Genomic DNA, 27,695 nt, shown 5'->3' with positions numbered 1-27,695 from the left:
TTGGATTATCAATTTTACCTGATGCTAAGTAATTTAAAAATCTTCTTGTAATAAAAAATATTATGGTGAATAAAATTTGGGGGGAGTAAAATCAACAAATAGATACTAAAGAAGTAAAAGATGGTTTAGAAAATGTAGTTTTAACTCAAGAGCTTTCTTGCTGTTTATCTGAATAAAAAGAGCCTAAACAAAACGCAATGATTATATGCATATTATTTTAAAGAAAATAAACAGAGAAACATTTTAAATCCTTAAATTTAATGAAAAATACGTTTAGGTTAAAAAAATATATTTTAAAAGGGTCTGAAGCTCAGGGGAAGTTAAACTTAGTATTACAATAAAATTACCTAATGAAGCCCCAGAAATTTATACGTTATAAAAGTGGCAGGATCATATTGTAAGAATTTCTCCTGCTCAACATCACCAATACAATTTTAATAGTTATTTATTAAAATAAACTTGAGAAAAACTCTTTCCCAGAATCTTACAAAATCACACTACTTAAAATTTTTCCTCTAATACCATTTTTACATATCATGGATGACTTCCAATTTTAAAACTATTTCTATGGAACACCTGAATTTAGGGGGTTTTTGGGGAGGAAGGGGGGGCAATGGTGAGACAGCCACAAAAACGTTCACTAAGCTTCTAAATGTCAATCTGACTCAGTCATCTCTATCTTAAAAAAAAAAAAATTTTAAACAAGAGTAGATTCTGAGAAGCAGTATCAAATAATGCAAACACAGTATTTATACTGTGGGAACCAACACCTCTGCTTATATTCAAACTAAGGAACTACAATGTAAGATGAAGTGCCTCCCACTTTTCTTTTTCTCGCAAGTAAGTCAGGCAGTTAAGATGAGATCTCACAGAGGATCTCCAAAACAGTGCCAGCTCTGGTAAAGACAGTATTTACAATTAAAAAAAAAAAAAAAGCCACTTGGAACATTTAAGACCTAGTACTTTGTGATTAAATGTGGCAGAAATGTGGTAGCAGGGGCTGAGAAAAGTCTGACTGACTAGAATGAGGACTTGGGGAGAGGAGAGGAATGTGATTCTAGCTCTCATCCCCCCTAAGTCACTTGAGCCAGATGTGGGAATGCTCATGAGGACTCTCTGACTGGCACGCTGGACTTCCAAGGATTTGGAAAGCTGCTAAACAGCTACTGCATCAGTTTACACAGCCAACTTATAAGCTAACTGTAAACTTTTCCCTTCTAAAATTATTAACTTTGATCACTAGTTTGCATATAGCCATTACGTACGATTTACAGTGTTGGCTTTTATAAAGTGACTTGTGCATTACTTCCATCCTGGAGTTTCAGCCAGGTATCATGGTTCTTTGTCAGATGCCACTAGCTCTCTGTGAAGGAAACAACAGGTACAGAATAATTCTGTCTTTCCATGTGCTATCAGTAGTAGCGATGTAGATTTTAGCCCAATTAAAAGACAATGGATTCTGCTTCATGTCTTACCAAAACGATTTACGGCTATATCAGGTATTATCAATACCAGTTATTAAATATTAATACCACATAGAATAAAGGCTATAAATACTTAAGGTATATAGAGCCTAGGTGTACAATTTTTTGTTAAAAAAATTAAATTATAAAAAAGACTCAATACAGGTCAGAGAGTAAAAACCAAAATGACAAGCAGCTCCCTGGAATAAGAAAATCTTCCCAGATAAGGTCATTGGTAAGAAGCAGTCAGGAGAGGAAGGGAATCAATTTTTAACATTAATGTAGTTAAAAGTTCCTCCACTAATTCCCCCTTTACATTACTCTTGTCAATTAAGCAGGAGATCCCCTTTGTGACGCTTCAACCAGCAAATTTTATGATCCTGGGAGGCTTGGAGAACTAAGATTGGGGCTACCTTCAGTGTTGAGTGTTACCTGATTGAGAGGCAGAATGCAAGAAGTACATTCCTTTTTGAGAATCTGAGAGATCTGTGAAGTCAGTGCACTTACTACCCAAAATTACAAGATGCACTAGTAACAAAACATTCTAGACCAAAGAAACTCAAATACAAGCAAAGTCAGAGGAAAAAATATAAGTTATTATGGTACAGGTCGTTTTAGGAGATGCTAAAGGACCTCAGAATAAGCTTAATCTCAGAAAAATATGATGGGAATAACAATAAAGAGGATTACATCATAAAAGCAGTAAAGAACTACGCAAGAAATGAAATTGTGAGAAATAACAGTGATGCAAATTTAGCATAGTAATTATTCTTCTTCAATCCCAAACCTTAGAGAAAAGGTTAGGAAGAATAACAAAACTCCAGTACTAACTCTATCTCTAGGAGTGAATTATGTTTACATACAATAATCCTACCATCACTTCAATAGCTTTTCCAAAACAACTAATTTGGCTTCAGTGGTAATAGTCCGTGTGTGGCATCCAAAAAACTAATACTTTTATCTTAAATTCATTTATAAGTGATTTGTTTTATAGACAAAATAAGCTGCTCTTCTTCCTCATTATATAGCTTATTCTTTACATACCAAACTGATTTTTTTTTCCAAACTGATTTTTTTTAAGAGAGCAGGTAACTGATGAAGAGCCTTGAAATACAAACAAAATAATCAACAGGAAACAAAAAATGTCCTAAGGATTTTCAATTTCCTCTCTATCAGCTTATTGAAATTCATTAAATAAAACACTATTAACATGTTCAATCTCTAACTTTATGGCACATATACTAGTCACTATCTGTATATTTTTATCTGTTTAATCAGCACACGTTCCCATAAAAGATTACATTACTCATTCAACAAATATTTAAGTGTTCAATATGTGCCACGCCCTATTCTAACCACTCTTGCATGTATTATTTGCACATAAGAACCATTATGATAATTTTACAAGTGAATAAAATCACCTAGGAATCAAGAAACTTACACAAAGTCATATAATTAATTAAATGGGGCTAGAATCTGAAAATAAAGCTAGCATTCTTAGTACTAACCTATAAAATAATGGAGCATATCTATGAGAGATAAGGCTTTGGCCTTAAGTTATTTAATTAGTAAAGCAAACAGAAGAATTAATATAGGGACTTCCCTGGTGGCACAGTGGTTGACAATCCGCCTGTCAATGCAGGGGACACGGATTCAAGCCCTGGTCCCGGAAGTTCCCACATGCCACGGAGCAACTAAGCCCGCGCACCACAACCATTGAGCCTCTGCTCTAGAGCCCGCGAGCCACAACTACTGAAGCCCAGGTGCCTAGAGCCCGTGCTCCGCCACAGGAGAAGCCACTGCAATCAGAAGCCTGTGCACCTCAACGAAGAACAGCCCCCGCTCACCACAACTAGAGAAAGCCTGCACGCAGCAACGAGGACCCAACGCAGACATACATACATACATACATACATAAATAAATTTATATTAAAAAATGAATTAATATAGTATATAGGGTAACATAACTATTCAACAAATGGAACATTTATCTAATGGTAAGAGCTAAATTTTTCTAACATCCCAACTTCAAGTATTATATATAGTACAAAGAACCACTGACATGTAGGAAGAATAAAGTCTCTAGACAATAACTATCTCTTAATTAGGTTTTAACTCCAAGAGACCAAAATCAAAGAAAAATTCAATACTCAAGAAGAAAGTCATATTTCATCCAGAAAATTCTATTGCATTTTACAAACAGGCAGAAAGCATGGAGGAAGAAAACATTCCAAGGCACAGAGCGCCCATGGCATAGGAAAAGGCACAATTGCAAAACAGGTAGAAAGTCACTGAAGACAGTAAAATCTTTTTAAAACGAAAAGAAATAAGTAGAAAAAAACTTTCCAAACCAGCAAAAGTACATTTTTAAAAAGGAACCAAATTTCACAATTGAACCTCAGTGGAATGAATGCTGGACCAAACATCTGGTTCTAGAGTCTCCATCTAGAGCAAGTTCCTTAGTTTAATTTCTTCTATAAAATAATCAAAATATTTTCTAGTTTTAATAATCTATGCTAATTCTAAGGTATTAAATCAAAGGAGCAACCTGTTAAGCAGCGCAACTTCTAGATAAAAATGTTTCCTTAATATTTCTCATTCACAAAATTCTGTATATGGTATGTTAAGTATTTAGCACAGTGCCTACCATAGAGCAAGACTCATTATTTGTCAAATGAACATTAACCATGACATGGTAACATACTGAAATGGATGCAACAGCAAGATAATTTCACACGTATTACAGGGCTTAAGATGGCACAGGGCTTTTCTTGAATTATTTGTTTTTGTAATTCTTTATTTTTATCAAAGTAATAATGTACAAGTTAATTAACTACCACTCTAAAATTTCTAAATAAGGAAAAAAGAAGTCTCCCCCATTCTGTTGTTTCACTCCTTCAGCAAATTTTTTTTTTTTGAAAAATCATCATCTCATACTGATATATCCAGAATTCAAATTCAACCTCACAGGATTCTTCTTCCCTTACTTGTATATTCACACACAATGAGACTCTGGTTTCCATTAAAATAATACGTAATACTGTCCATCACCTAAAACTCAAAAGTGAAAAATAAAGTTTCTCTCCCTTCCTTGGATCCTGAGCCGGCCAGTTCTTCCCCTCCCAAGGTAACCATCATCACCAGTTTCTTGTAAGTTCTTCCAGATATTTTAAACATTTAAAATGCATGTACGTTCCCCCTCCCTCATGTTAGCGTACTACATACATTGTTCTACACCTTGCCTTTTCCATGCAATAATCCCTCTGAGATCATTCCATATTCATGTTTATAACTGCCTCATGCTATAGAACACTGAACAGTATTATATATGTCCACTGTATGGGCATACCATAATTATTTAGTTTCCTCTGATGAACATTTTAGTTGCTTCAAATCTGTTGCTCTTTCCAACAATGTGCCAAATGTACCTTCGATCCTTGGAAGACAGATGTTTAACTGTCCTTCCTCAGGGCAATTTCAATTTACATCCCCACTAGCAATGTGTAAGTGTTCTAATTTCTCAACATCCTTCTGAGCCCAAGGTATTATCATTTTTTATCTTTTCCAATTCAATAAGGAAAAACATCTTACTATAGTTTTATTTGCAGTTTTCTTTAAACAGTATGGTTATATCCTTTGCCATTTTCCCAGTGAGTTTTTTCCCTTACTGATATGTAGGGATATATGTTAATGATATTAGTCCATTTTCCAGATGTATCTCATATAACTTCATGTACTTAAAGATTCTGTCTGGGACTTCCCTGGTGGCACAGTGGTTACGACTCCGAGCTCCCAATGCAGGGGGCCCGGGTTCGATCCCTGGTCAGGGAACTAGATCCCATGTGCATGCCGAAACTAAAGATCCCACGTGCCACAACTAAGACCCGGTGCAGCCAAGTAAATAAGTAAATTAAATAAATAAATATTAAACAATAAAGACTCTGTTTGGCAGCAAAACTGCATTTATTAATATTTTTCTGTTATATTAAATCAGATCTAATATTACCAACGTTTCTGACAAATGTGAGAAGCACAAGTTAATGTAACTATTTGATTTTAGCACAAATACACAAACAGAAGACTTCTAATTGAAATACAAGTCTGAATGTGTTTTTAGGTATTGTCCACCTCACCAGATGAAATGCTAACACATATTAAATGCTACCTGAATAGCAGTGTATCAGATTAAAACACACACACACACCCCCCTCTAACTCACTCTTGTATGGAGTATTTAAGAAATTTATGACTCTTCACCTTAAAATAGATGGGTAGAAACATGATTTCTGGTTGTGGCAATACGGTAAGACCAAGCAGACTTTCCCTTCTAAAAATAATCAAAATGCTAAACAGAAACAGATAAAACAGAAGAAAAAATTACAGCAAAGCTCCAAAGGAAGGAAGGGAGATATTCAAGTGCTAGATAGGAAGAGGAAATGAAGTTAGAGCAAAAAAGTAAAAATTTACAACACAATGACAGTGATGTGTAGGGGGTAAGGACCCTAGAAAAACGGTGTCTATCACTGCTGAGAAGTAGCAAGAAAGCTATTTCCTGGGCTTTTGGGGGTGTGGGTGGATGTGGGTGTCGTCCCCCATGAAAAACTGAAACCCAAACACATGTTCTGTGCAGGTGCTCTTCAAATTTTTATTTCATACATGATGTGTGAGTCCGCGAGCTGAAAATCTGTGGGCCGAGGCTTAGTGTGGGCCGAGGCTTAGTGTGCCCAGCAGAAACAAATCATCAAAACCACTTCCATAATCCAAGGCACACACACACAAGTTCCACAGGAAAAACTACATCTGAATTCTTAAAAGTAACAAAACTAATCAAGGGACAGATCCACCATAATGAGGGATCAGCAGACAAACAGATGGTTAGTACCCAAGAGCTTAAAAAATGAAACAGCGTGTAATAAAACATAAGTATATTAAAAATGTCTAAAGACTCTTTTAAAGAATCCTTTAAAGATATATATTTTAATATTTACGGATTAAGTGGATGACGCCCAGGACTGGCTTCAAAATAATGGGTGTGTGTGTGTTGGGGATATAAACAAAAAATTCATAATTGCTAGAGCAGGGTAATGGGTACATGGGGGGTTATTACAGCATTCTTTATTTTTGTTAAGTTTGAAAATTTTCTTGATTAAAACAACCCAAAACAGAAGTCAAGACAAAGAATAGGATATACAATGAATTAAGAAAAAGTAGCTTGGAGGTGGGGGAGAGAGCTTTTAGAATTAAAAGAAAAATAAAAACAAAAAAAAGTAAAACAGAAGGCATATTTGAGGAAACGCCACAGAACACACAGAACTAAAAAGATGAAACAAGTGTGGATAAGTCAAAAGATGCAAATAGAAAGAGATGTCTAAGATATGATGTCTAAGGTAATATGCAACAGGAATCCCAGGAGAAAACAGAAAGAATGAGGAAGAGATGTTATGTAGAGATAATAGCTGAGATTCTCCCAGTTACGAATATAAATAATCTTCAAGGTGGAAAAGCACACTAAATCCCAAGCAAAATAAAATAAAAATAAATTCATACCCAGACCATCATGGCAAAACTGCAGAATGTCAAAGACAAGAAAATTCTTAAAAGCAACCAGAGAAATGACACGTTACATATAAAGGAAGAAACAAGAGTAAGACTGACAGTTGATTTTTCATCAGAAAACAATCAAGTATCTTCAAAGTGAGGAGAAAAACAACTGTCAGCTAGAATTCCAAAACCAATTAAAGTACCACATAAGAAGCAGGAGCAAAACAAAGACATTTCCAGACAAAGACAGAAGTTCTCACTCAGATCTTTACTGGAAGAACCTTTTTAGAGTTGGGAAGGAAGAAGTAATGGAATAAAAGAGAAGTCACCAAGTAGAATAATTACAGCAACTACAATACTGAGTAAGTGGAAAATTCCTGGTCATAATAATGAAAACAACTTTTCCAAAACTGTAACAACACAGAATTATTACAAGATGCTGAATAACAATACATGTGTGATACTTCATGTTTGCAGAGCATAGTATTTCAGATTATTTAAAAGGACAAAAGTTCTTTCGTATTAAGTATGTGCAAAGGATTGAGTTGGCTAGTAAAGGACACGTGTTTTCCTACCCTCTTTTAGAGGATTATCTAAATTTTCAAGGATAGTTAATGTGCTCCCTGCCCCCCTTCTTTATCCAACAAGTGTCTGCCTTTAAGAGACTACACTCTCTAAAATCTGACAATTAACTATGATAATACAATCTGCTACTAGGAGGAAATGTTTCATTAGAATAATCATGGATCTCAACTACTTCAACAGCTCACTATCCATTTTAAGGTAACTGACAAGATGTGGGTTCATTTTAGATATTTATTGTCAGGACTTTAGCCAATTATCTACATGCTGATTACTCACAAATCTGCCCTTTACCTGGCTGGGCAATTTACTTTTGCAGCTCATACCTCAGTTTACTGTTAAATAGAGTTAATGACAATCTGTACTTCTCAGCAGCCTGATGTGAAGACTGAAAGACTCAATACAAATTACTTAGAACACTGCTTGGTACACAAACCTCCATCACCACGCACCACAACACAAGTCTTTCTCTTAAGCACCAGGCAAGGTGCTTCTATTTATATTTATTGACACCTGGATGGGCCACTGGCCCTTTAAACCTTACTCATCTAAAACATATTAAATTTGCCTTCCTAATACAATCTGCTGTTGATTCTCCTCCCCTACTCAATTTTCTGTCTTAGGAAAGAAAAGCCCTCAGTTGCCCTAGTTAGAAACCTGGGTGTTATCCTAATGCTTCTTTGGCCTCACTCCCCTGGTCCCCCATATTTACAGTCACCCAAGCCTGTGGATGTAATTTTTTCCAAGTCAAGACTTTGGAAACCTTCTCGAAGAAGCAGAGTATACTTTGGGAACACACATCTCCCCACTCTTAACTATAAACCACTGAAGGAAAAGACTTTATTTTGCCTAGAATACATATATATATATATATATATATATATATATATATATTTGTATAGCAAATTAATAGGAATGCAAGACCTGACTGTAATCCGACAGTATGTAAAGTAAATCTACTTCACAAATAAGGATGAGTCAATTAGAAAGAACAGCGCTCAGAGGCATGGAAACAGAAAAGGGTTACAGACATTGAAGAAAAAGGATCCAATATATAGTCATAATCAGGAAGTTGCTTATATGGAGGGCCAACCCTATTGACTGTACTACATCATTTTATGGAAGGGACCTGAGCATCTGCAGATTTTGGTATTCGTGGGGCTCCTGGAATCATTCCCCCTTGGATACTAAGGGATAACTGTATAGTCTAGGGGAGTGTGACTCACAGTCAATCAATCCACTGATCCATCCATGCCCTACCCTGGAGATGACGGCCATTAAACATCTGAAAAGCCATCCACTTCTCTTGTTATAATGCCACATTTACTAAACAACTCCCTCATTATGAGTTGATTCCTATGTGAGTCTACCTGCCTCCTGAATGAGAACTTACTGGTCACGCCAACACAAGTACTTCAATCTCTGTGCTAGTTATTCCTCACTGTAAATGAATAAACTAATATTCTTGGTTTTATATATCAGTCACATGAGCTTGATTATTGTGGATCTATCCCCAAAAAATAGCTCAATTCTGGTGTGTTTGAGTTAAAAAGGCTGAAGGTCATACTATATAAATTGCAATAAACTCACGGAGGTAATGTAACCCCTGCCACTACCCCATCCACAATCCCAACTTCTCCGTAGTGTGACACGGCTAAGTATTCGTATACATTTTGAAATATGAATAGCCACTAGACCTCAATATGCCTTAAACAGGAAAAAATTTATTTCCAAACCTGTTTCTATATTTATATTGCTTATTTCTACTAATTATCTCACAATCTTCCTACCTCCTAGCCACCCAGCCTCATCACCGCAACCTTTGACTTTTCACTCTCCATTTCCCACCCTACCACCAGTTGTTAAGCCCTACTGATTGTACCTCTGTACTAGTATTCTGATCTATCCTTTCAGTCTCATTCCTATTTCTATTACCCAGAATTAACCATATCATTTCACTTCAACTAATCCAATAACCTAACTGATCTACCAGGTTTTAGGGTTTCTTCTTTCTCTAATCCATTTTACATCTTGCTACAAGATTAACCATAAATTCTGGACATGTTAATCCCCTGCTCAAAAAATCCCAATGGGGCTTCCCTGGTGGCGCAGTGGTTGAGAGTCTGCCTGCCAATGCAGGGGACACAGGTTCGAGCCCTGGTCTGGGAAGATCCCACATGCCACGGAGCAACTGGGCCCGTGAGCCACAATTGCTGAGCCTGCGCGTCTGGAGCCTGTGCTCCGCAACAAGAGAGGCCGCGATCATGAGAGGCCCGCGCACCGCGATGAAGAGTGGCCCCCACTTGCCACAACTAGAGAAAACCCTCGCACAGAAACGAAGACCCAACACAGCCAAAAATAAATAAATAAATAAAATTAAAAAAAAAAAATCCCAATGGCTGTTAAAGAATAAACTTAAAGCCTAGCACTCATGGTCCTTCAGGATTAGACTCTAAACCTAGAGCTTTCAACTAATATAAGTGATAAAGAAGTACTGATCCCCTCAGCCATCAGAGCAGCAGTGTGAATGAAGCTGGAGAAGAAATCCATTTTCCCAAGTGTGTCACACAAATATGGTTATTCTGTGTGTGTCACAAGACAGAGGAGTTGGGAAGCACTGTCTCAACTGACTGACATCCACACTTATTTCTACTGTTACCATTCCTGCACCAGCAGGAAGAGCATGGAGCAACAACGAGGTGCCTCCCAAATATCAATACTTAAAGTGGTGCGCTAAGAAGCAAAACACTCATTATTAGGTGATGGGAATACAGCAGGTATGGGGGGTGTTAATGAAAAAGCAAACACTGCTAGTATCTACAGCACTATTCAGAGAAGACGGTACTTGGGTCTATGAACAGTCTTCCAAGAGTGAGGCCGGATACAGCAGTGTTGATAGTAACTAGTCATTAAGATCATCCACCTACTGCCTCTAGTTGGTTTCTATGCTCATCAAACAACCTTCTAATGCTAATTTGGTCCCTCCAGTAAATCTGCCTTCAAGCAATAAACACAGCTAGACAATGATTGCCTGATTTGTAACTCCTGTAGTTCCCCCTCTCAGTGTGCCAGCGAAGTGGATTTGGAGGCCCTAAATCCAAGGAGACAAACCCTGGACCATAAGTGTACACTACTGTGTTACTCATCTGGTACCCTGACAGACAGACAGACAGACAATTCTGCCTTACCCTGATTTGAGGGACAGAAATCTGTGAAAAAGTGTTACCAAGTTCTTTATATCTCCAATTTCTATTTACTAAAATTTAAACAGCTCTGGAACATTCATGAATGTGAACATGCCTTCCTGGGAGAAAGGGTGTAGACTAAAAACCACCTCGTATAAAAAGTGTTCAAACTTTTGAGATATGATTCTAAAAGTAACAAAAGACCTAAAATCCAACATTGCCTGAAATACGTGTCAAATTAATAAAATTAATAGGAACTAATGTGACACGATGAACTGTCACCGTGGTCAGAGAAATTAATATGGATTCCTCAGATCCAAAGGGATATGATATGTGCTACTGTAGTTACAGTGAAAGTAAAATAAGCCAGAGTAGTCCATGCAATCAAGCGGTTAATTACTTTTGTGGGCAAAAGGAAATACGGAGCTAAAACCCAGAAGATAAAAAGGCAAAGGGGAAGGGGAGGAAACAGATAAAAAGAATTCAAAGTTCTCAACAAAAAGAGAAAAAGCTTTGATCTATGTCCCTGTCCCCAATTATTTCCAAACTCTTTCTCCTGGTCTATAAGATGTCTAGCCACCACCACCCCATGACCCAGGCGAAATGATCACCAATGACAGTACTACTGCTATCAACATCTACTGTGGCACTGTGGTGCCTTTTAGGGGCCCTTTTGTGAGCATAGTACACCCCTCTCTCCTCTCCTAAACAATCAGCACTTAAAAACAATAAAAATGCTCTCTTGTATAAGAATGTTCCTGCCATCTTCCAACACAGCTACAGAGCTGTTATGACGGCAGTGGTGAAGACACGTAACAGAAAGAGTTTAGCCTCTGACAAATAATAAGGTTCGTGTAAATCGCAATCTGTCAATATTAAAGAAAATCATGCTCTTTGTCCCCTTACTTCACCCAAGGCAGCCGAGCCAATTCCAGATATTCTTAGAAACAAATGTAATGTCCAGTCCTTTGTCTCTGACCTGCTGTTATCTCCACATTTTAGCAGCTGGATACTGAGTCGCCACAACAGCAAGATACGAATGTTATCCCTTCTGCTCAAAGTTCCCAACCCTCTGGCCAAGATGTAAAGGTTTGGAAGGACAGTTTAATACATACACTGGCAACACTAATACTGCTTTCCAAATTTGCCAATCTGCATCAAAACCAATTACACATACATAACCACAATCTACCAACATTTACAGATCAGTGCTACCAAAAGAACCAAGGCAAGCGTCAATGTCCATACTTCCTTCCCCTTAGAGAACTTGCAATTTACTAGTATCCAGAAACTACGTTAGCCACTGGAATTTGCAAAGTAAAACATGACAAATGATAGTGAGAAAACAAGAGTGTTCCTTAAAAGGAAAAGAAAACAAAACAAACAGAACAGGAAGTCAAATCTTAGTTTGGTCATAAGTAATCCAACTGGACAGACATCTTGATACCTAAAAGAAAATATGTTCAAGTAATTAAAAATAGGTCAAAATTGCCTTGCTAGCTTAGTATATGGGTCAAGTTTTGCTATATCCTAGGAAAACTATCAAAAATAGATAATAGCAAAGATACCTGTACTTTCACATGAGCTTTGTCTTTTGTAAGTCTATGACAAATTGAATTAAGCCATTTCTACATTATAGAAATTACACAATTATTTGCAGACTAATGTTTCCATCTGTGGCTAACCCATGCCACATACATTTATCTCTGCAGCTGAATTACATACAACCCTGTAGTTGAGCCTTTCGTCTACCAGATTACAGGGCATAAAGAGAAGAAAATTTAAAAAGAAAGAAGAAAAAAAAAATTAATCTGCATTTGCACCTAAACTTACACGGGTTACTGATTATATTCAACTGAACTACTGGGTACAGCACAAAAAACAACCATGAAAAATATAGCAGTGCTTAATAGTATACAGAAGAAAAAATACAGACGAAGTCCTTATTCTTACACACCCTTACAGCTTACCAATATCGACCTAACTCAGATGCAGCCACAAGAGGAACTCAGGACACTGGTAAACTCCAGACAATATAGAATTGCATCTCATTACTAGACGGTGGAAGATAAAACATTATATTAACATAACAACCCATGCTTACACAGGGGAAAGAATAAGAGCAAAGCTAAGAAAGTACACAATATAGGAGAGAACCATGTAATTCCATGTGGCTGGAACACAGAGGGAAGGAATGAGTAGTGAGAAAGGAAGCTAAAGGGAAAGGCTTGAAGGTCTCCTAAGTCCTGTTAAGGAACGTGGACTCCATCTAACAGGGTAATGGTTTCAAAATTTTTTGAAATGTTTATTTTCTCTCCCCCCTGCCCTAAGTCTTTTTTAAGCAATACCAGTAAACAGTAAAAGAGACAAAAGGGAGCTGCTCTAGTTGAAGAGCATAGACTTATAAAGCCTTGACTCTCCCTGACTTCCACACAAGAGAGAACCCAGAGAAAGATGAGATGATCTCAGAAGAATAGGGTCTATAAAGGAAGGCTTTACTATGAAAGGCAGAGGGAACAGAAAGAACACTATTCCAGAAGAGTTGAATGTGAGGTCACAGCTAACTGGCTATGTAACTAAGTAAATCAATATGGCTGTTTCCTTGCAGGTAAACACATGTCTCATCCACCCATAATTGCACATAGGAGAGTAGAAGGAAACAGATCTGAAAGTATTAATAGGCTGTAATTTGTAACTGACTATAATAACAAGTGTAGTGGCACCGAAATTATATCTTGTAGGATAGGTGTGATTTCAACATATAGAAATGGGAGAAGGAAGGCCTTCCAACCAAGAAAAGCAGTGAGTAGAGGGACAGAAAGAAAATATGGAGGGCTTTGGGTGAACAATTTGGCTAGAGCATGAAAAATGGAGCAATCACAAGTTTTCCTTAAGCGAGCTTTTATGCCAAACCACTTGTTATTTTCCCCATAAGGTGAGAATTTCAGATCAAGGATACATGAATATTTCAACAAATGGTGCTGGGACAACTTGAGTAGCCACATGAAAAGAATGCCGGTTGGGCCCCACTTCACACCACATGCAAAAATTAACTCCAAATGGACCAAAAGTCTGAATGTAAGAACTAAAATGGTAAAATGCTTAGGTAAGAGCACAGGTATAAATCTTTACGACCTTGGATTAGGTAATGGTTTCCTAAATATTACAACAAAAGCACAAGCAACCTAAGAAAAAAAAATAAGTCATATTTCATCAAAATTAACAACTTCTGTCATTGAGCCTGGCCAATGCACTCTCCCCTACCTCCTTCCCTAATCTTTTGAAGTTGCTACTCTTGATCCTTTCTCTAATTAGATGGTTCTCAAGTTTTTTTCTACTCCAAGTATCTTGGCAGATGTGGGAAAGGTCAGGAGGATAAAAATTTCCAGGGGACCATCGGTAGTTTGATAAAGACTCCCATCTCAATTTGTTCAGGAACATAAAGTCACCTCAATAAATACCATTCCCCATTTCAAATGTCAGTCCCTTGATGTTTAAATATTACATAATTTTTTTCAAATATACTAAAGGCTAAATTACATAAAAATTAACTTACATATAGCTTAACTATATTAACGGGATAGTCAATCCTTCCAAACTCTTTTTTAAGTTTTTGACATTCTTAAAAATCAAATACCTGGTCTCTGCAATCAGTCCCCAAATAATCTAGAGTATTTTCTGATTAAAGGATGTGTAAACCCTTACTGTAACCTTTCTAACCTCTTTACTAGTCCCTCAGAATCCTGAGGGAGCAACACAAGCACTGAAGGTCTAAAAGTGTGTTGCCAAATACTTGGAAAGAGTACCAGGCTGAACGATTAGAACACCTAATATGTACTGATACATGTTTAGTTGCAGGCATCTAATACTATAGTTTTTAAAAGAGCAAAACCTCTCTGAGCTGTGTTCAAGTCATGTCTGGTGGAATGAGCAAAATAAGATGGAAAATGAGAGTACTAAATATTCTAGACGAGTAACAGTAGAAAGTCTGATTTAAAAATCAGTATCATTATGGTTTTAAAGCAGTTTCACGTACTTTCCCACTTATTTCCCACAGTCACCCTGGCACTTACAAAGAGCAATCTAAGACTGTCCTTTAAGAATAAAGCATTTAGATTAAATTTACAGAAGTCCTTATAGTCATGGTCTCACCACCTGCACCACTGTTTCTCCATTTCTCTAAGTAAAGCCTGCAGCAAACATACAGGAGACTGGTCAAAGGCAGTCAGTAAACTAACTGAGAATATTTTATAACATGTATTCAGCACCACACCACGCCAAATCCATCCGAAGCAAAAGGCCCAGCTGACAAAGAAATCATGGAATACTGTTCAGCTGGACAGAAAAAATGTAAATGGATAGTCAAGATCTTCGTGAAAGACAAGTTTCATTGAAATGCTTCAACCAATGTTGGCTATCAACTAACCTGACTTCCTGTCTTCAAGAGCTAACTTTCAAACCTAAATGCAACCAGATCCAAAAGCCCATCATCTACATATTTCATTCATGCCACATCTGCTTTTGGGTTGGGTCTTGGGGAGTGAGACATCATATTAACCTCACTTTACCATTCTCAACATAAGGAAGCAGAAGCCGTTCCAACATACTAGTTCTCAAGTCAGTTTTTCAGGAATGAACAGGGACTCTTTCTTACCCAATATCTAAAATAAACTTTTCTTTATTATCAAGTCTGTGATTTTTCTGGTCTCCAAAACTATATTCCTAGAGTAATTTGGGGGGTAAAGGAACTGGGCAATGGGAAGGGAAGGGAAGGTTTTACAAACTTCATTATCACCACATGATGACCACTACTCAGAAACTGCTCAATCACACAGAATGCCCCTAGAGCAGCAATTTTCGAAGTGTGTTCAGAGAACTTCTACCCCTCCCCCCAACTTTTTGGATGGGGAAGGGCACAAACTCAAACCGTTTTCATAATACGTATTACGGTACTATCTTCTTTTTCACTGCCATTCTCTCATGAGTGGAGTTTTCCAAAAGCTAAAAGAGACGTGATACTACAACAGATTATAAAGTAATGCCACTTTTCTCATTCAATTTCATTTTTTATTAAAAAAATGTTATTATACTTACACGAAGTATCCAGAGTTGTCAATTTCAGAGACAGAAAGCAAAACGGTGGTTGCTGGGATGGGAGAATGGGGAGTTAGTGTTTGATGGGTACAGAGTTTCAGTTGGGGAAGATGAAAAATATCTGGAATGGTGGTGACCATTGCACAACAGTGTGAATGTACTAAATGCCATAGAACTGCATGCTTAAAATGGTAAATTTTACATCATGTATATTTTACTACAATTGAAAAAAAACACAAGTAATGTTAATTTCTAATGGACTTATTATTCTAAAATGGATTATAAAATCCTCAGTTTAAATTTCTAATAATGTAAATATCTATAGATATAATCTACACAACCAAAACTTTTTAGGTTCCACAGTATTTTCAAGTGTGTGCAAAGGGATCCTAAGACCGAGAAGCTTGAGAACCACCGCCCCAGAGTATGGCCAGTTCTGTAAGTCTTCCACTGCATTCTGTACCCCCATTAATCTAGTTAGCATCTGCCACCAAATACAAACAAAAGCCAAGTCCATCAGGGCCATCTCCTAGGTGGAGAGGAGACACGTTCTCATATCTTGAGGTCAACAAGACATGGGTTTCACTATATATATATTTTTTTCTATACGTATTAAAGGCATTCAACCATAGCGTGTAGAATATTATACCCCTAATATACAGCAACCAACAATTACAGCGAGCACCCATATACTCACCACCCAGATCCCACCATTAACCTTTTACCAAACTGCTTTATCAAATATCCATCCATTTCTACTAGTTTTTGTGTAAACTGAGACATCAGTACACAAATATCACTAACTAGAGTTTATTTTCTTTTGAAGCAAAAATTTACATACAATGAAATGAACAAATGTTAAGCGCATATTTGCTCAGTTTCCACAAATGCATATACATGTGTAACGCAAATCCATATCAACACAAAGAACATTACAATCACCATAGAAAGTTCTCTCCGGCCCCTTTCAGTCAGTCCCTGCCTCCATCCCCCAAGGCCACCACTCTTCTGATTTTTCACCCACAGACTACTTCTGCTTGTTCTAGAATTTCACATAAATAGAATGACATTATGTACTATTTTGTGCAAAGCTTCTTTCACTTAGCGTGTTTTTGAAATTCATCTACATTATAGTATGCGTCAGTAGTCCATTCCTTTTTACGGCTGAATAGTATCCCACTGTATGAATATACCTCAGTTTATCCTTTTTCCTACTAATGGACTGTTTTCAGTTTTCTGCTCTTAGAACAAAGCTGCTATGGTCATTCTTGTACAGGTCTTTCCTCTTGTGCAAATACGTAAGAGTGGAAAATTTCTAGGGTTGAAAACCTTTTAATTATGGAAAACTGCAAACATATACAAGAGAAGAGAGAACAGTATAATGAATTCCCATTAAAGCCAGTTGCAACTATATTAATTCACAGACACACTTGTTTCATCTATAACCCTCACCCATTATTTTGAAGTTCTAGGTATCATCATCATTTTGTCTTTAAACACTTCAATATGCAAACAATGTTTTCGAATCTGGTCAAATTATTTATCATGAAATATTTCAGGAACCTTCATTGTTGATTTACCCATGGATTAAGAGTTTAATTAAAGTAGAAATGGATGAACTATAGTTTTTTTTTCTTTTCTCATCTTTTTAAATGATGCCTCTCTACCATCCCTCGATACCTAGAAAGTCAATGGTACAAAGATATTTTCTGTTGTTACTCTGAAAGAACTAGTGCTAAATACAAAAATTGGTATTGATAAATATCATAAAGGAATAAATAAACATCAATATGATCAAGCAGATTTCCCAACTGTCAAGCACCTTGAATTAACTAATCCCATGCTATGGTATCATTTTATAAGTGAAACTGTCTATGAGACTCAAAAAAAAAAAAAAAATGTCTGGTAACCGGCCCTTTGTGAGAACAAAGATAGTCCTCATTACATCCAAAACTGAACAAGGAGGTAAAATTTCAACTCTTCCAGTCACTAGATTTTTGTTAACCGCAAACAACTGTCTGTGCTGGAGAGGGTAAGGGGAAATGGTCTTTCTCAACAACAGCTGATGACAGTATAAACACATACAATCTTTTCAGAGGGCTATCTGGGGAAAAAAAAAATGCGTATCTTCTGATTGGAAATTTCATTTCCAAAAACTTAACCTCAGTAAATCCTAGTATAAAGCACGCAACAAGGATGTCCTTCCCAGTGTTGTTTATAAAAGAGAAAATTTGTTTACAACCTAAATGTTCAGTGGTGCATTAGTATAATTATGCAACATCCAAATAAACACACAGTACAGGCTCGAAAGTCTGGAACCACATATGCCAAACTATTAATGGCAGTTATGAAGGAGAGGGGAATATTTGCTGTTCATCAATTTTAACTGCCTCTTCCTAAATAGATTTCACTATAATTTCAGTTGGATCCTTTTTCTCTGTGCCCAGTTTTTTTTAAAAGAAAAAAGCTCAGGGCCTTGGAGGTAAACCCTGAGGTGGAACTTTGAAAATGCAGGACCCACTGAGTAAGTGCCAGAAAGGTGAACTGCAGAGGTAAATAGCATACACATAAGAGTGACAAAGAAAAAAAAATAGCTGAAGTCTAGACAAAGGGTTCTGACAAGATGCCAATATATTAATAAGAATCTAAAGGACAGGTGTGATACAATTCAATACAACTTAATACTGCTTGTTTTATTCATAACCTAACCAGAGTTTCTCAACCTCAGTCATTACTCACATTAGGGCTGGGTAATTCTTTGTGGTGGGGGATTTTCCTATGCATTATGTGACGCTTAGCAGCATTTAGGTTTCTACTCACAGTGTATCAGTAGCATCTCCCCACTCCCACCCCAGTCCTGACAACCAAAAACTATCTCCAGAACTTGCCAAATGTCCCCTGGTGGGTAAATTCACCCTGGCTGAGAACCACTGATCAAACCTTGTACTTCTATGCCTGTATGTACAATATTCCGTTCCATTTCACTCTTCAGAAACAACTCTTAGCTTCAAGGAGCTTACACTCTAAATGCAAAAAATCCAAAAGTCAAGTTTTAAAATTTTACTGCAATATCCTGCATATAAGGAGGGCTTCAAAATTATAGACTAAGTGAGTTATGTCCACCACAGATCTATTCTCCCTCCCTCCTAACTTACAAACATTTATTAAAGTGTATAAATTCCTCAAAACACTGTGATCTTTAGTCAGCTACTATGTTATTTAGGGCCAAATGTGTTTCATATACTTTCATCTGAAGTCACACCACCTGGGTTCAAATCCGTGCTCTACCACTCACTAGGTTCTGTGATATTGACCAAGTTACTTAACTTCCTTATGCCCCCGTTTTCTCAACTTTAAAACATAAATAATACTATCAACCTAACTAATGGGAACACAGTGAGTATATCAAGTGCTTAAAACAGTACTTAGTATATAATAGTAAATGCCCAATAAATGTCAGTTATTACCTATTATTTTAACTACAAGCCTATAAAGGTAAGAACCATCATCACCAGTTTATAGATAAAGAAACAGAGGCTGAGAGAAACTTGCCTGCAGTCACAAAATTATAAGGTTACGGAGCAATGGCCCAAAAACAGTCACTCTTGATTCCAGAGCCCATAATTTTTCCATCATGTCAAAAAGATTACATTAAGACTCATTAACTATCAGGAACAACATATCGGTCTTTCTTCAAAATAACAACTAGCACTAGACATATTTTCATTAAGAGATTAATTTAGAACACAACTAAATTCAAGCACATTATGGAATTAAGATTACAGGGCTTTTACACACCAGAGACAAATTTCAGTTTCTATATATTTTAAATGATTCTTACTTTAAAAAAAAACTCATGACATAGACCTTAACTCCTGAAACCTTTTATACATTATATATACTAAAGCAACCTACTGAAAATAGTCTAATAAAAAGACCATTAAGGGCCTCCCTGGTGGCGCAGTGGTTGAGAATCTGCCTGCCAATGCAGGGGACACGGGTTCGAGCCCTGGTCTGGGAAGATCCCACATGCCGCGGAGCAACTAGGCCCGTGAGCCACAACTACTGAGCCTACGCGTCTGGAGCCTGTGCTCCTCAACAAGAGGGGCTGCGATAGTGAGAGGCCCACGCACCGCGATGAAGAGTGGCCCCCACTTGCCACAACTAGAGAAAGCCCTCGCACAGAAACAAAGACCCAACACAGCCAAAAATAAATTAAAAAAAAAAAAGACCATTAACACAGAAGGATAACATGGGGTTGCCTGAGACAGAGATTATCCTGTAACTACATTCTCTAAGTGTCCTGTTCTTACTCCAAGGTCATGAACTTTGTACATGATATTTGTTCTCAGGTCCCAGAAGGGCTTTGTGGACCCCTCTGATTTCTTCAATTACCCTTACCTCACACCCCAGTTCCTAATGACTCTTAAACACCTTGTTCAAGTTTTTAACCACTGCCCGGTTGTCATACAACTTACAGTATTAACCTTTCTCACTTAAACTTTGCTATTTCCAACACTGCTTACTAGGATCACCAATGACTTATGCATCCCCTCTTCCTAAAGACATTTCACTGAAGTCGTTAGTTTTTCAACATTTCTTAAATGATTGATGACGTGTTCTTCTTCAACCTGGACTATAAAAACTACTCATTTTAGAGTTGGAAGTCAGAGCACAGGTGGAATGACCGGGACCATATAACTCTACAGTCCCAAAGTATTAGAACTGCAACAGACTTAGAAATTTTAGCCCAACCTCTGGTTTCACAAATGACACTGAGAGACAGAGATACCTTGGTAATATCTTCCTCTTTAACTTCTCTTAGATTCTACGAAGAGTTTGGTCTTGGCCATTCGGGTCTTGTTAATTCCTTTTGCTCTTTAGATTACATATTTGGATTTTAACATTTTTTACTGCCTCCACAATTCAATAACCTCTCTCGGTACAGTGATTATCAAAAGGGTTGAGAGCTGTCTGCCATGTTCATTTCGAGTAAACAGTCCAAATAATTCCACCCTGAACCTACTCTATGAAATAGAAAGATGAGGCTGAGAATCTCTGCTATTTAAAACCAAAGTTTTGCCTATCCCTCCACATTACTCCTTTATTAGCCTTCTATAACAAGCCAGTGTCATACACTTCCTCCACACTGAATTCTCCTTCCCGTTCACCAAAGGGGGGAAAAAGAGAGAAAACCTAAGTTTGGCACTCATGTTCAGCAACTTGAGATTTCATCCTTCTTTCCCCATTATTTGATAGACTCCTGATTAAATCACTAATTTACCAATTCTCAAATTCTTGTTCACTAGTCTATCACTTCCTTATCTATCAGTTCAGATTACAAACCGGAAATTAGCACCCAAACCATGAATTCTAGATACTGCCACCTGCACCTCATTCGAAAATCTTCAGAGTCTTCCCACTGTCAATCAAATGAGAAAAATTCCCTCTGACATTCTCTTATATAGTTCCTATCTTCTTTTACAGGCTTTTCTCCTACACCAGCTCCGCACATATTCTGCTCTTCATACAGAAACCTTCTTCCATGAATAAGGCCCATCCTGTATACTTCTTCTGCTTGGAATATTGACACTGCCCCCCCCTTGATCCCCCTCCCTCAATGCTCATTCCAAAAGCCACTCCTTGTAAAGCTTTTCCTGAGGTTTCTGTTTCCTTTAAACTACACAGCATTTTATTCATAACCATCTTACGGGAATTATATATTATTTACGTTTGGGTATTTCTCATACGCGCTCCTTATTATAAGTTACTGGAGGACAAACTCCACCGTTTTCAGCATTGCTCTCCCCCATGCTGCTTAGCACAGTGCCTTGCACAGGCTGAGCTCTCAAATACAGCGGCCAGCTTGACGATGGGCTTGCCTCAGGACTTTTTTCGAAGGCTGGCCGTTAAGTCACAATCAGTCTTTTAAGCCATTTCACTAATAAAAATATTTTATTTACTCCTTGGTGTCTGATGAATCAACTCTTCTATTTCACTTAGTATATACGAAGAAAACAGAACAAACAAACAAACAAAATCTGTCCTAATTTCAGGGGTTCTCTCCTACTGAAATGATCTACCTGGTCTCTATTTCAAGTCACTTATCAACTAAGCAAAGTCTCCTCTACTTATGCCATTAGAAAAACTAAAATTTATAGGAGCTACAAAATAAAACAAATATTCCTAGCTAACTTGCTAGAGAACGGGAAAAATTTTGTGGTAATTCTGAATTGCTGCAGGGTAAGTAACAAACTGCAAAACAATAACAGAACAAAGAGATTGAAATATGCTGTGAGAGCGTCCCAAAGTAAAACATGTATAGAAAAGCTTCTCGTTACCATATGGAGCTCTTACAGTCTTCGTTGATGACAGAGTGGATGTTGTCAATAACCATTACCATATGCCACTGAAGTCTACCATCACTTTCAAGTTGGCAAATTTTTTGAATACAGTCAATTCAGTTCAAAAAGCCTAAGTGTCTCCTCTATGCTAGGCAGGGAGTGGAACCTAAGACATGGGTGAACATAAAATCTCGCCTACATAAAGCAAATCATCTCAAAGTTTTCTCCACCTCGTACACATGCTCTGCACTGCTTCCTTTGCCCCTTTACCAGTTATCTCCATCAGCCATGATTTCGTTCAGATCACCTGTTATTTGTACTGGAAAAATAGGTGAAAGAAAAAAATATTCCTGCCCCACGAATCTCAGGGGCAAGGAAGAAAAGGTTGGGAGAGCAAGACGCATTTCCCCCTCTATTCCCCCTTGAAAAATCACCAGTCTGGCATGTTTGTCTTTCAAAGCCCACCTAAAACACAACGTGCAACCAACACATCAAAAATCAGTAGGCCCCCTGGAAAAGTGGCACTTAAAAGAGGCAACCGCATCGGCTATTTCATATTTTATTAGTAGAAATGACTCTTTGCAGTATTAAAACACTTTAAAACACCTCAGGATATAATGCTGGTGTTGACATTTTAAAAACTTATCTTACTGATCGAAAGATCCATACGATGACAAAGCTAAAAATGCTCGCTCTCACCAATAAGCGTGAATACAGCAGTCACCCTACTCCACCCAAAGCCACCCTAGATAAGACTGGACAGTTCAAATCCTGGAAAGCCTTCCTCGCTTACTCCACACCAGATATGAATTCATTTCAACACCTCGGGGTTCACGTGTAGCTACGTAACAGCGAAGAAATGGTATCAAGCACCGAAATTTCCCAGGACGGTTTATTCCTTTGATTTAGCTGTGCCTTTTTCACATTTATCAAACTCTTCCCCCTTCCCCGCTTTTAACAAGGAAAAAACTCAACAGATACTCTTACTTGAAAAACGAGGTACCTATTCAGAGTTTCGAAGTAAATTTCCATTGCTGGATTTGGGAGGAAAACCGACTGACATACGTGATCTTTACGGAAAAGGCGCCCGCCCCTTCTTTCAATGGAAGCCTGAAGCCTACTAACTGATTCAATACGTTTAAAGGGTTCCCAGATCGCCTGAGGTCGCTGGAAAACGCTTTTCAGCCTTCTACGAACCTACTCTCATGTTTAAACTTATCTGGTGGAGGAGCAACGCAGCACCTAGGAAAGATATACTTACCACCGGAAAAAAAAAAAAAAGAAAGAAAGAAAAGAAAAAGCAGCTTCTTCATCTCGAGAACTGAAATAACGCGTTAAGGAGGCCAAGGCTAACCTCCTCCAGCCCTCCGCGCGTCGGCACAGCGTCAGGCAAGCCCCGGCCCCCGCTTCGTTCCCGTCCCCGGGAAATTCCCCACGGAGAGCCGCACACAAAGGCGCCTCGGCGCCCGCCGCCCGGACGGTCGCGGACTCACCAGGACCGTGGTGCAGATGGAGCGCAGTTCGGACTCCACTTTCTCCCGATAGTCCTTAATCAACTGCAGCTTCTTGTCGGAGGTGTCGGTCTTCTGCTCGATGCTCGAGATGACCCTCCAGGCGGACCTGCGGCCCCCGACCACGTTCTTGTAGGCCACCGAGAGCAGGTTGCGCTCCTCGTTGGACAGCTCGGCGCCCTGCTCCGTCACGGCCTTCATGCAGGTGGCCATGTCGTCGTAGCGCTCGGCCTGCTCGGCCAGCTTGGCCTTCTGGATCAGCTCCGTCTTCTCCATGGGGCCGGGGACAGGACAGCGAGGGCGAGCACCGACCCGGATGCCGAGGAGGAGTGCGGAGGGCCTGCGAGCGGGCGGGCGGGGCGGGGTCGCGGGCAGAAGGCGGGGGCGGCGCCGTCAGACAATGCGCCCGCCGCCCCGGCAGCCCGCCCGCCGCCCACCGCCCCCTTTGTCTGTGTCCGCAAGCGCGGCCCCGTTGAATTTCCCTCCCCCGCCCACGCTCCCCGCGGGGTGCCCGGGAGGCCGGGGGGCGCCAGCCGAGGAGGCCCGCGGCGGGGGGAGGAGGAGGAGGAGGAGGAGGAGGAGGAAGGGGAGGAGGAGGAAGGGCAGCTCCCGCGCCCGCCCGGCCCAAGATGGAAGCGGTCGTTGGCCCGCACCTTCCTTCCCGCCGGGGCCGTCCCTGAGGAGAGCGGCGTCGAGGCCAGCCGCTCCCCGGGGCTGGCCTCCCGCCGGACTCTCGGGCCCGGCCCGACCCGAGGAGGGCCGGGGGCGACCCTGGCGCTCACCTTCTCGTCTCCGCGGCCGCGGCGCGAGTCCCACCACTTTGATCCGCCTTTGGTTTTAGCCGAGGACCCTCCCGTCTCAGCCTACCTCCGAGCCGAGAGGCGGGCCGCAGCGCGGCGGCCCTCTCCCTTCTCACCCAATGGCGCGCTGAGCTGTCCCCGAGAGTCCCGCCTTCCGCCCTGCCTCTGGCCAATGAGGACTGAGCGCGCGGAAGGGGGCGAAGGGGGCGGGGCGGGAGAGGAAGCGGAGGCTAGGAGGGTGGGTCGGCTTTGGGCAAGTTCGGTTGGCCGGCAGGCTGCGGCTTCGGCCACGGGGTTTCCTCCAATTAGATCCAGGGTACGAGGACGTCACTGTTGCCATGGCGATGCTGTTACCAACTCCCCTCATCCTCCCCGCCACCCCCGGCACTCGTGGGCGCGGCACGGGAGCAGGAGGCTCGCATGACCTCCCCTGCGGTGGCCGGGTCTCCTGCTGCAGCACCGTTGCAGATGGTGCATTGCATCTTGTGGGCTAATGCAGCTGCGGCTCTCGTCGGCCCTGGTGAGGTCCGGCCTGGGAGGGTGACACCATCGGCTGTTTTGTTGCACAAGCGCCTGCCTTTCCTCCACCTTCCTATTCGTGACAAAGGTTTGGAGCTCAATACACTGAACTCAGCCTTTAATGACGTTGCGATGGGGACCGCGAATTAGAAATAATCCCATCCCCATTAAAGAGGAATTAGTTCCTGGAGAAAGTGGCATAAGCATGCGTTTTACAAGATAAATTCGGTTTCAGACGGGCACCTAAAACCTGAAATTCCCTTGGAAAATACCCAAAAAAGTCCAGGCAGGTGTCTCTGGCAATGCCAGCTATTATGATTTTCTTTAAAATGGGAAATGGCCTTAAGGATAATTTGGAGAAAAACACCCATTTAATCCTCCCCCGCCCCCCGAAAAAGCAACTGTTTTTATATTTCTTTCCAGCCTTTCTAGGTCATGCATCTAAATACGTATTTTTCACATCATTGTCATCTTATGCGTAAAAGCTTTTTTTTATCTTCTGGTATTTTTTTTTTTAATAAATTTATTTATTTATTTTTGGCTGCATTGGGTCTTCGTTGCTGCACGCGGGCTTTCTCTAGTTGCGGCGAGCGGGGGCTACTCTTCGTTGCGGTGCGCAGGCTTCTCATTGCCGTGGCTTCTCTTGTGGCAGAGTACGGGCTCTAGGCTCGTGGGCTTCAGTAGTTGTGGCACACGGACTCAGTAGTTGTGGCTCACAGACTCTAGAGCGCAGGCTCAGTAGTTGTGGCGCACGGACCTAGTTGCTCCGTGGCATGTGGGATCTTCCCGGACCAGGGCTCCAACCCGGGTCTCCTGCATTGACAGGCGGATTCTTAACCACTGAGCCACCAAGGAAGTCCCTTCTGGTATTATTTTTGAGAGGAGACTTGAAAAGCTAAACTTCTCTCCCTAGATGTTGACTTCTGACTTTCTACTCGTGAACATCCTTCTGAAACGAGAATGACCGCCCTAGATGCCTTTTATTGAGGGTCATTGCTAGCCCTTTCCTTTCTCCTTAAACTGGGCACTCCCCTCCAGCCACTCCCTTCTTTCCTGGCACTTCCCCAGTGCCTGACTCCAAATCAGGTGGCTGTCTTGGGTGTCTGGAAAGTGGCCTTTGTGCCATATGGGCTCACACTGCCATGATTCCAGTTCCAGCAAGTCCAAGGGAGAATAGATCGTTGAAGGCAAAGAATGCCACAGCCGAGAAAGAATTTCAGATTCTAAGTGGAGCCTGGAGCAGATCTGGAGACTCTAGAATGGAAGATCTGAGAGCAGAGAGACGGCAGGAGGTGTGGACTTTCCAGAAATCTACACTCCCTCCCAGCTGCCCCTCCCTGTCCTGACTTGTAAAGGTTGCTTTGTGCTTTGACGGACAGGAGAGGCCTGGGCTGGAAAGGGCTTGTGTCTTAATGCAGAAATGCCTTACTATGTTCCAGGGTTCTAATGGAGGGCCCTGCTGTTATTTCTGGAATCCCTGGGGCCGGGCTGTAGACACATGAGTGTTTATGGCCGTGTGGGCTGGGGTGGAGCTGGACACCAAGAAATCCCAATGGAAAGAATTTGCATGTGCAAGGGCAGATAAAATGCTTTCTGTATGACCAGTGAATTTCAAGCTTACTGAAATTAGAGACAGCTCAGGCAAGAGGAGAAACCAGCGCAGGTGGGTGGGGGATGGAGACCCCTGAGCAGAACGGTCAGGGGACAGAACCTTTGTGGTAGGGAGGGAGGGTAGGGGCAAGAACACTAATTCTTTGTCAGAAAGTCTGGGCTGTACTGCCATCTCCCCAGGTGACCTTGGACAAGGTTTTGCTGCTGCCTGTAACTCAGTCTCTATAACTTCTGCTTTCATCCAATCATCAGATATTTATTGAGCACCAACTCATATAGTTACATCTGGAATCATGGGTAAAAACTGCTCGGAAGCGATGGCACACTATGAAATTATATTTTATGAGGGACCAGAGGGATTAGTTAAATCTAAAGTCCTCGGCACCTGAAAGAACTCAGCTGGAGAAAATTAAAGCTCTGGGGACTGGGACTTCCCTGGTGGTGCAGTGGTTAAGAATCCGCCTGCCAGTGCAAGGGACATGGGTTTGAGCCTGGGTCCAGGAAGATCCCACATGCCGCGGAGCAACTAAGCCCGTGCGCCACAACTACTGAGCCTGAGCTCTAGAGCCCTCGAGCCACAACTACTGAGCCCGAGTGCCACAACTACTGAGCCCGAGTGCCACAACTACTGAGCCCGCGTGCAACAACTACTGAAGCCCACGTGCGCCTAGAGCCCGTGCTCCGCAGCAAGAGAAGCCACAGCAATGAGAAGCTGCACACTGCAACAAAGAGTAGCCCCCGCTCGCCACAACTAGAGAAAGCCGGAGTGCAGCAACGAAGACCCAACACAGCCAAAAATAAATAATAAATAAATAAATTTATTTAAAAATTTTTTTTAAAAAGCTCTGGGGACTTGAAGCCCCTGGACATACAAAGAGCTAACACTTACTAAGTGATTACATGTGTCAAACACCATTTTAAGTCTCTTGCAAGTATTAACTCATTTATTCTGCTTACTGCCACTATGAAGTAGGTACTATTCTGATCACCTTTTCCATTTCACAGATAAGGAAACTGAGGCACAATCCTTGGATTGTGCACAGAG

The 27,695-nt window shown here is 40.4% G+C and overlaps 1 protein-coding gene across 1 annotated transcript in view; it reads right to left on the bottom strand.

Annotated features, from left to right (window-relative positions):
* The window catches only part of YWHAQ (tyrosine 3-monooxygenase/tryptophan 5-monooxygenase activation protein theta), a 30,257-nt gene extending 5,647 nt beyond the window's left edge, over window positions 1–24,610 (bottom strand). The window contains exons 1-2 of the mRNA XM_059942235.1: window positions 24,503–24,610; window positions 23,703–24,060 (exon numbers count right to left, since the gene is read on the bottom strand). Of these exons, the coding sequence (XP_059798218.1) occupies window positions 23,703–23,996 (294 nt within the window). The 5' untranslated portion in view covers window positions 23,997–24,060; window positions 24,503–24,610. The remainder of the gene's footprint in view (window positions 1–23,702; window positions 24,061–24,502) is intronic.
* Window positions 24,611–27,695: the final 3,085 nt, after the last annotated feature.

This window comes from Balaenoptera ricei, chromosome 13 (genome assembly GCF_028023285.1).
Source record: "Balaenoptera ricei isolate mBalRic1 chromosome 13, mBalRic1.hap2, whole genome shotgun sequence".
Lineage (NCBI taxonomy): Eukaryota > Metazoa > Chordata > Mammalia > Artiodactyla > Balaenopteridae > Balaenoptera > Balaenoptera ricei.
The sequence above is the reverse complement of the archived record's forward strand: the minus strand, read 5'-3'. Positions and strand labels throughout refer to the sequence as shown.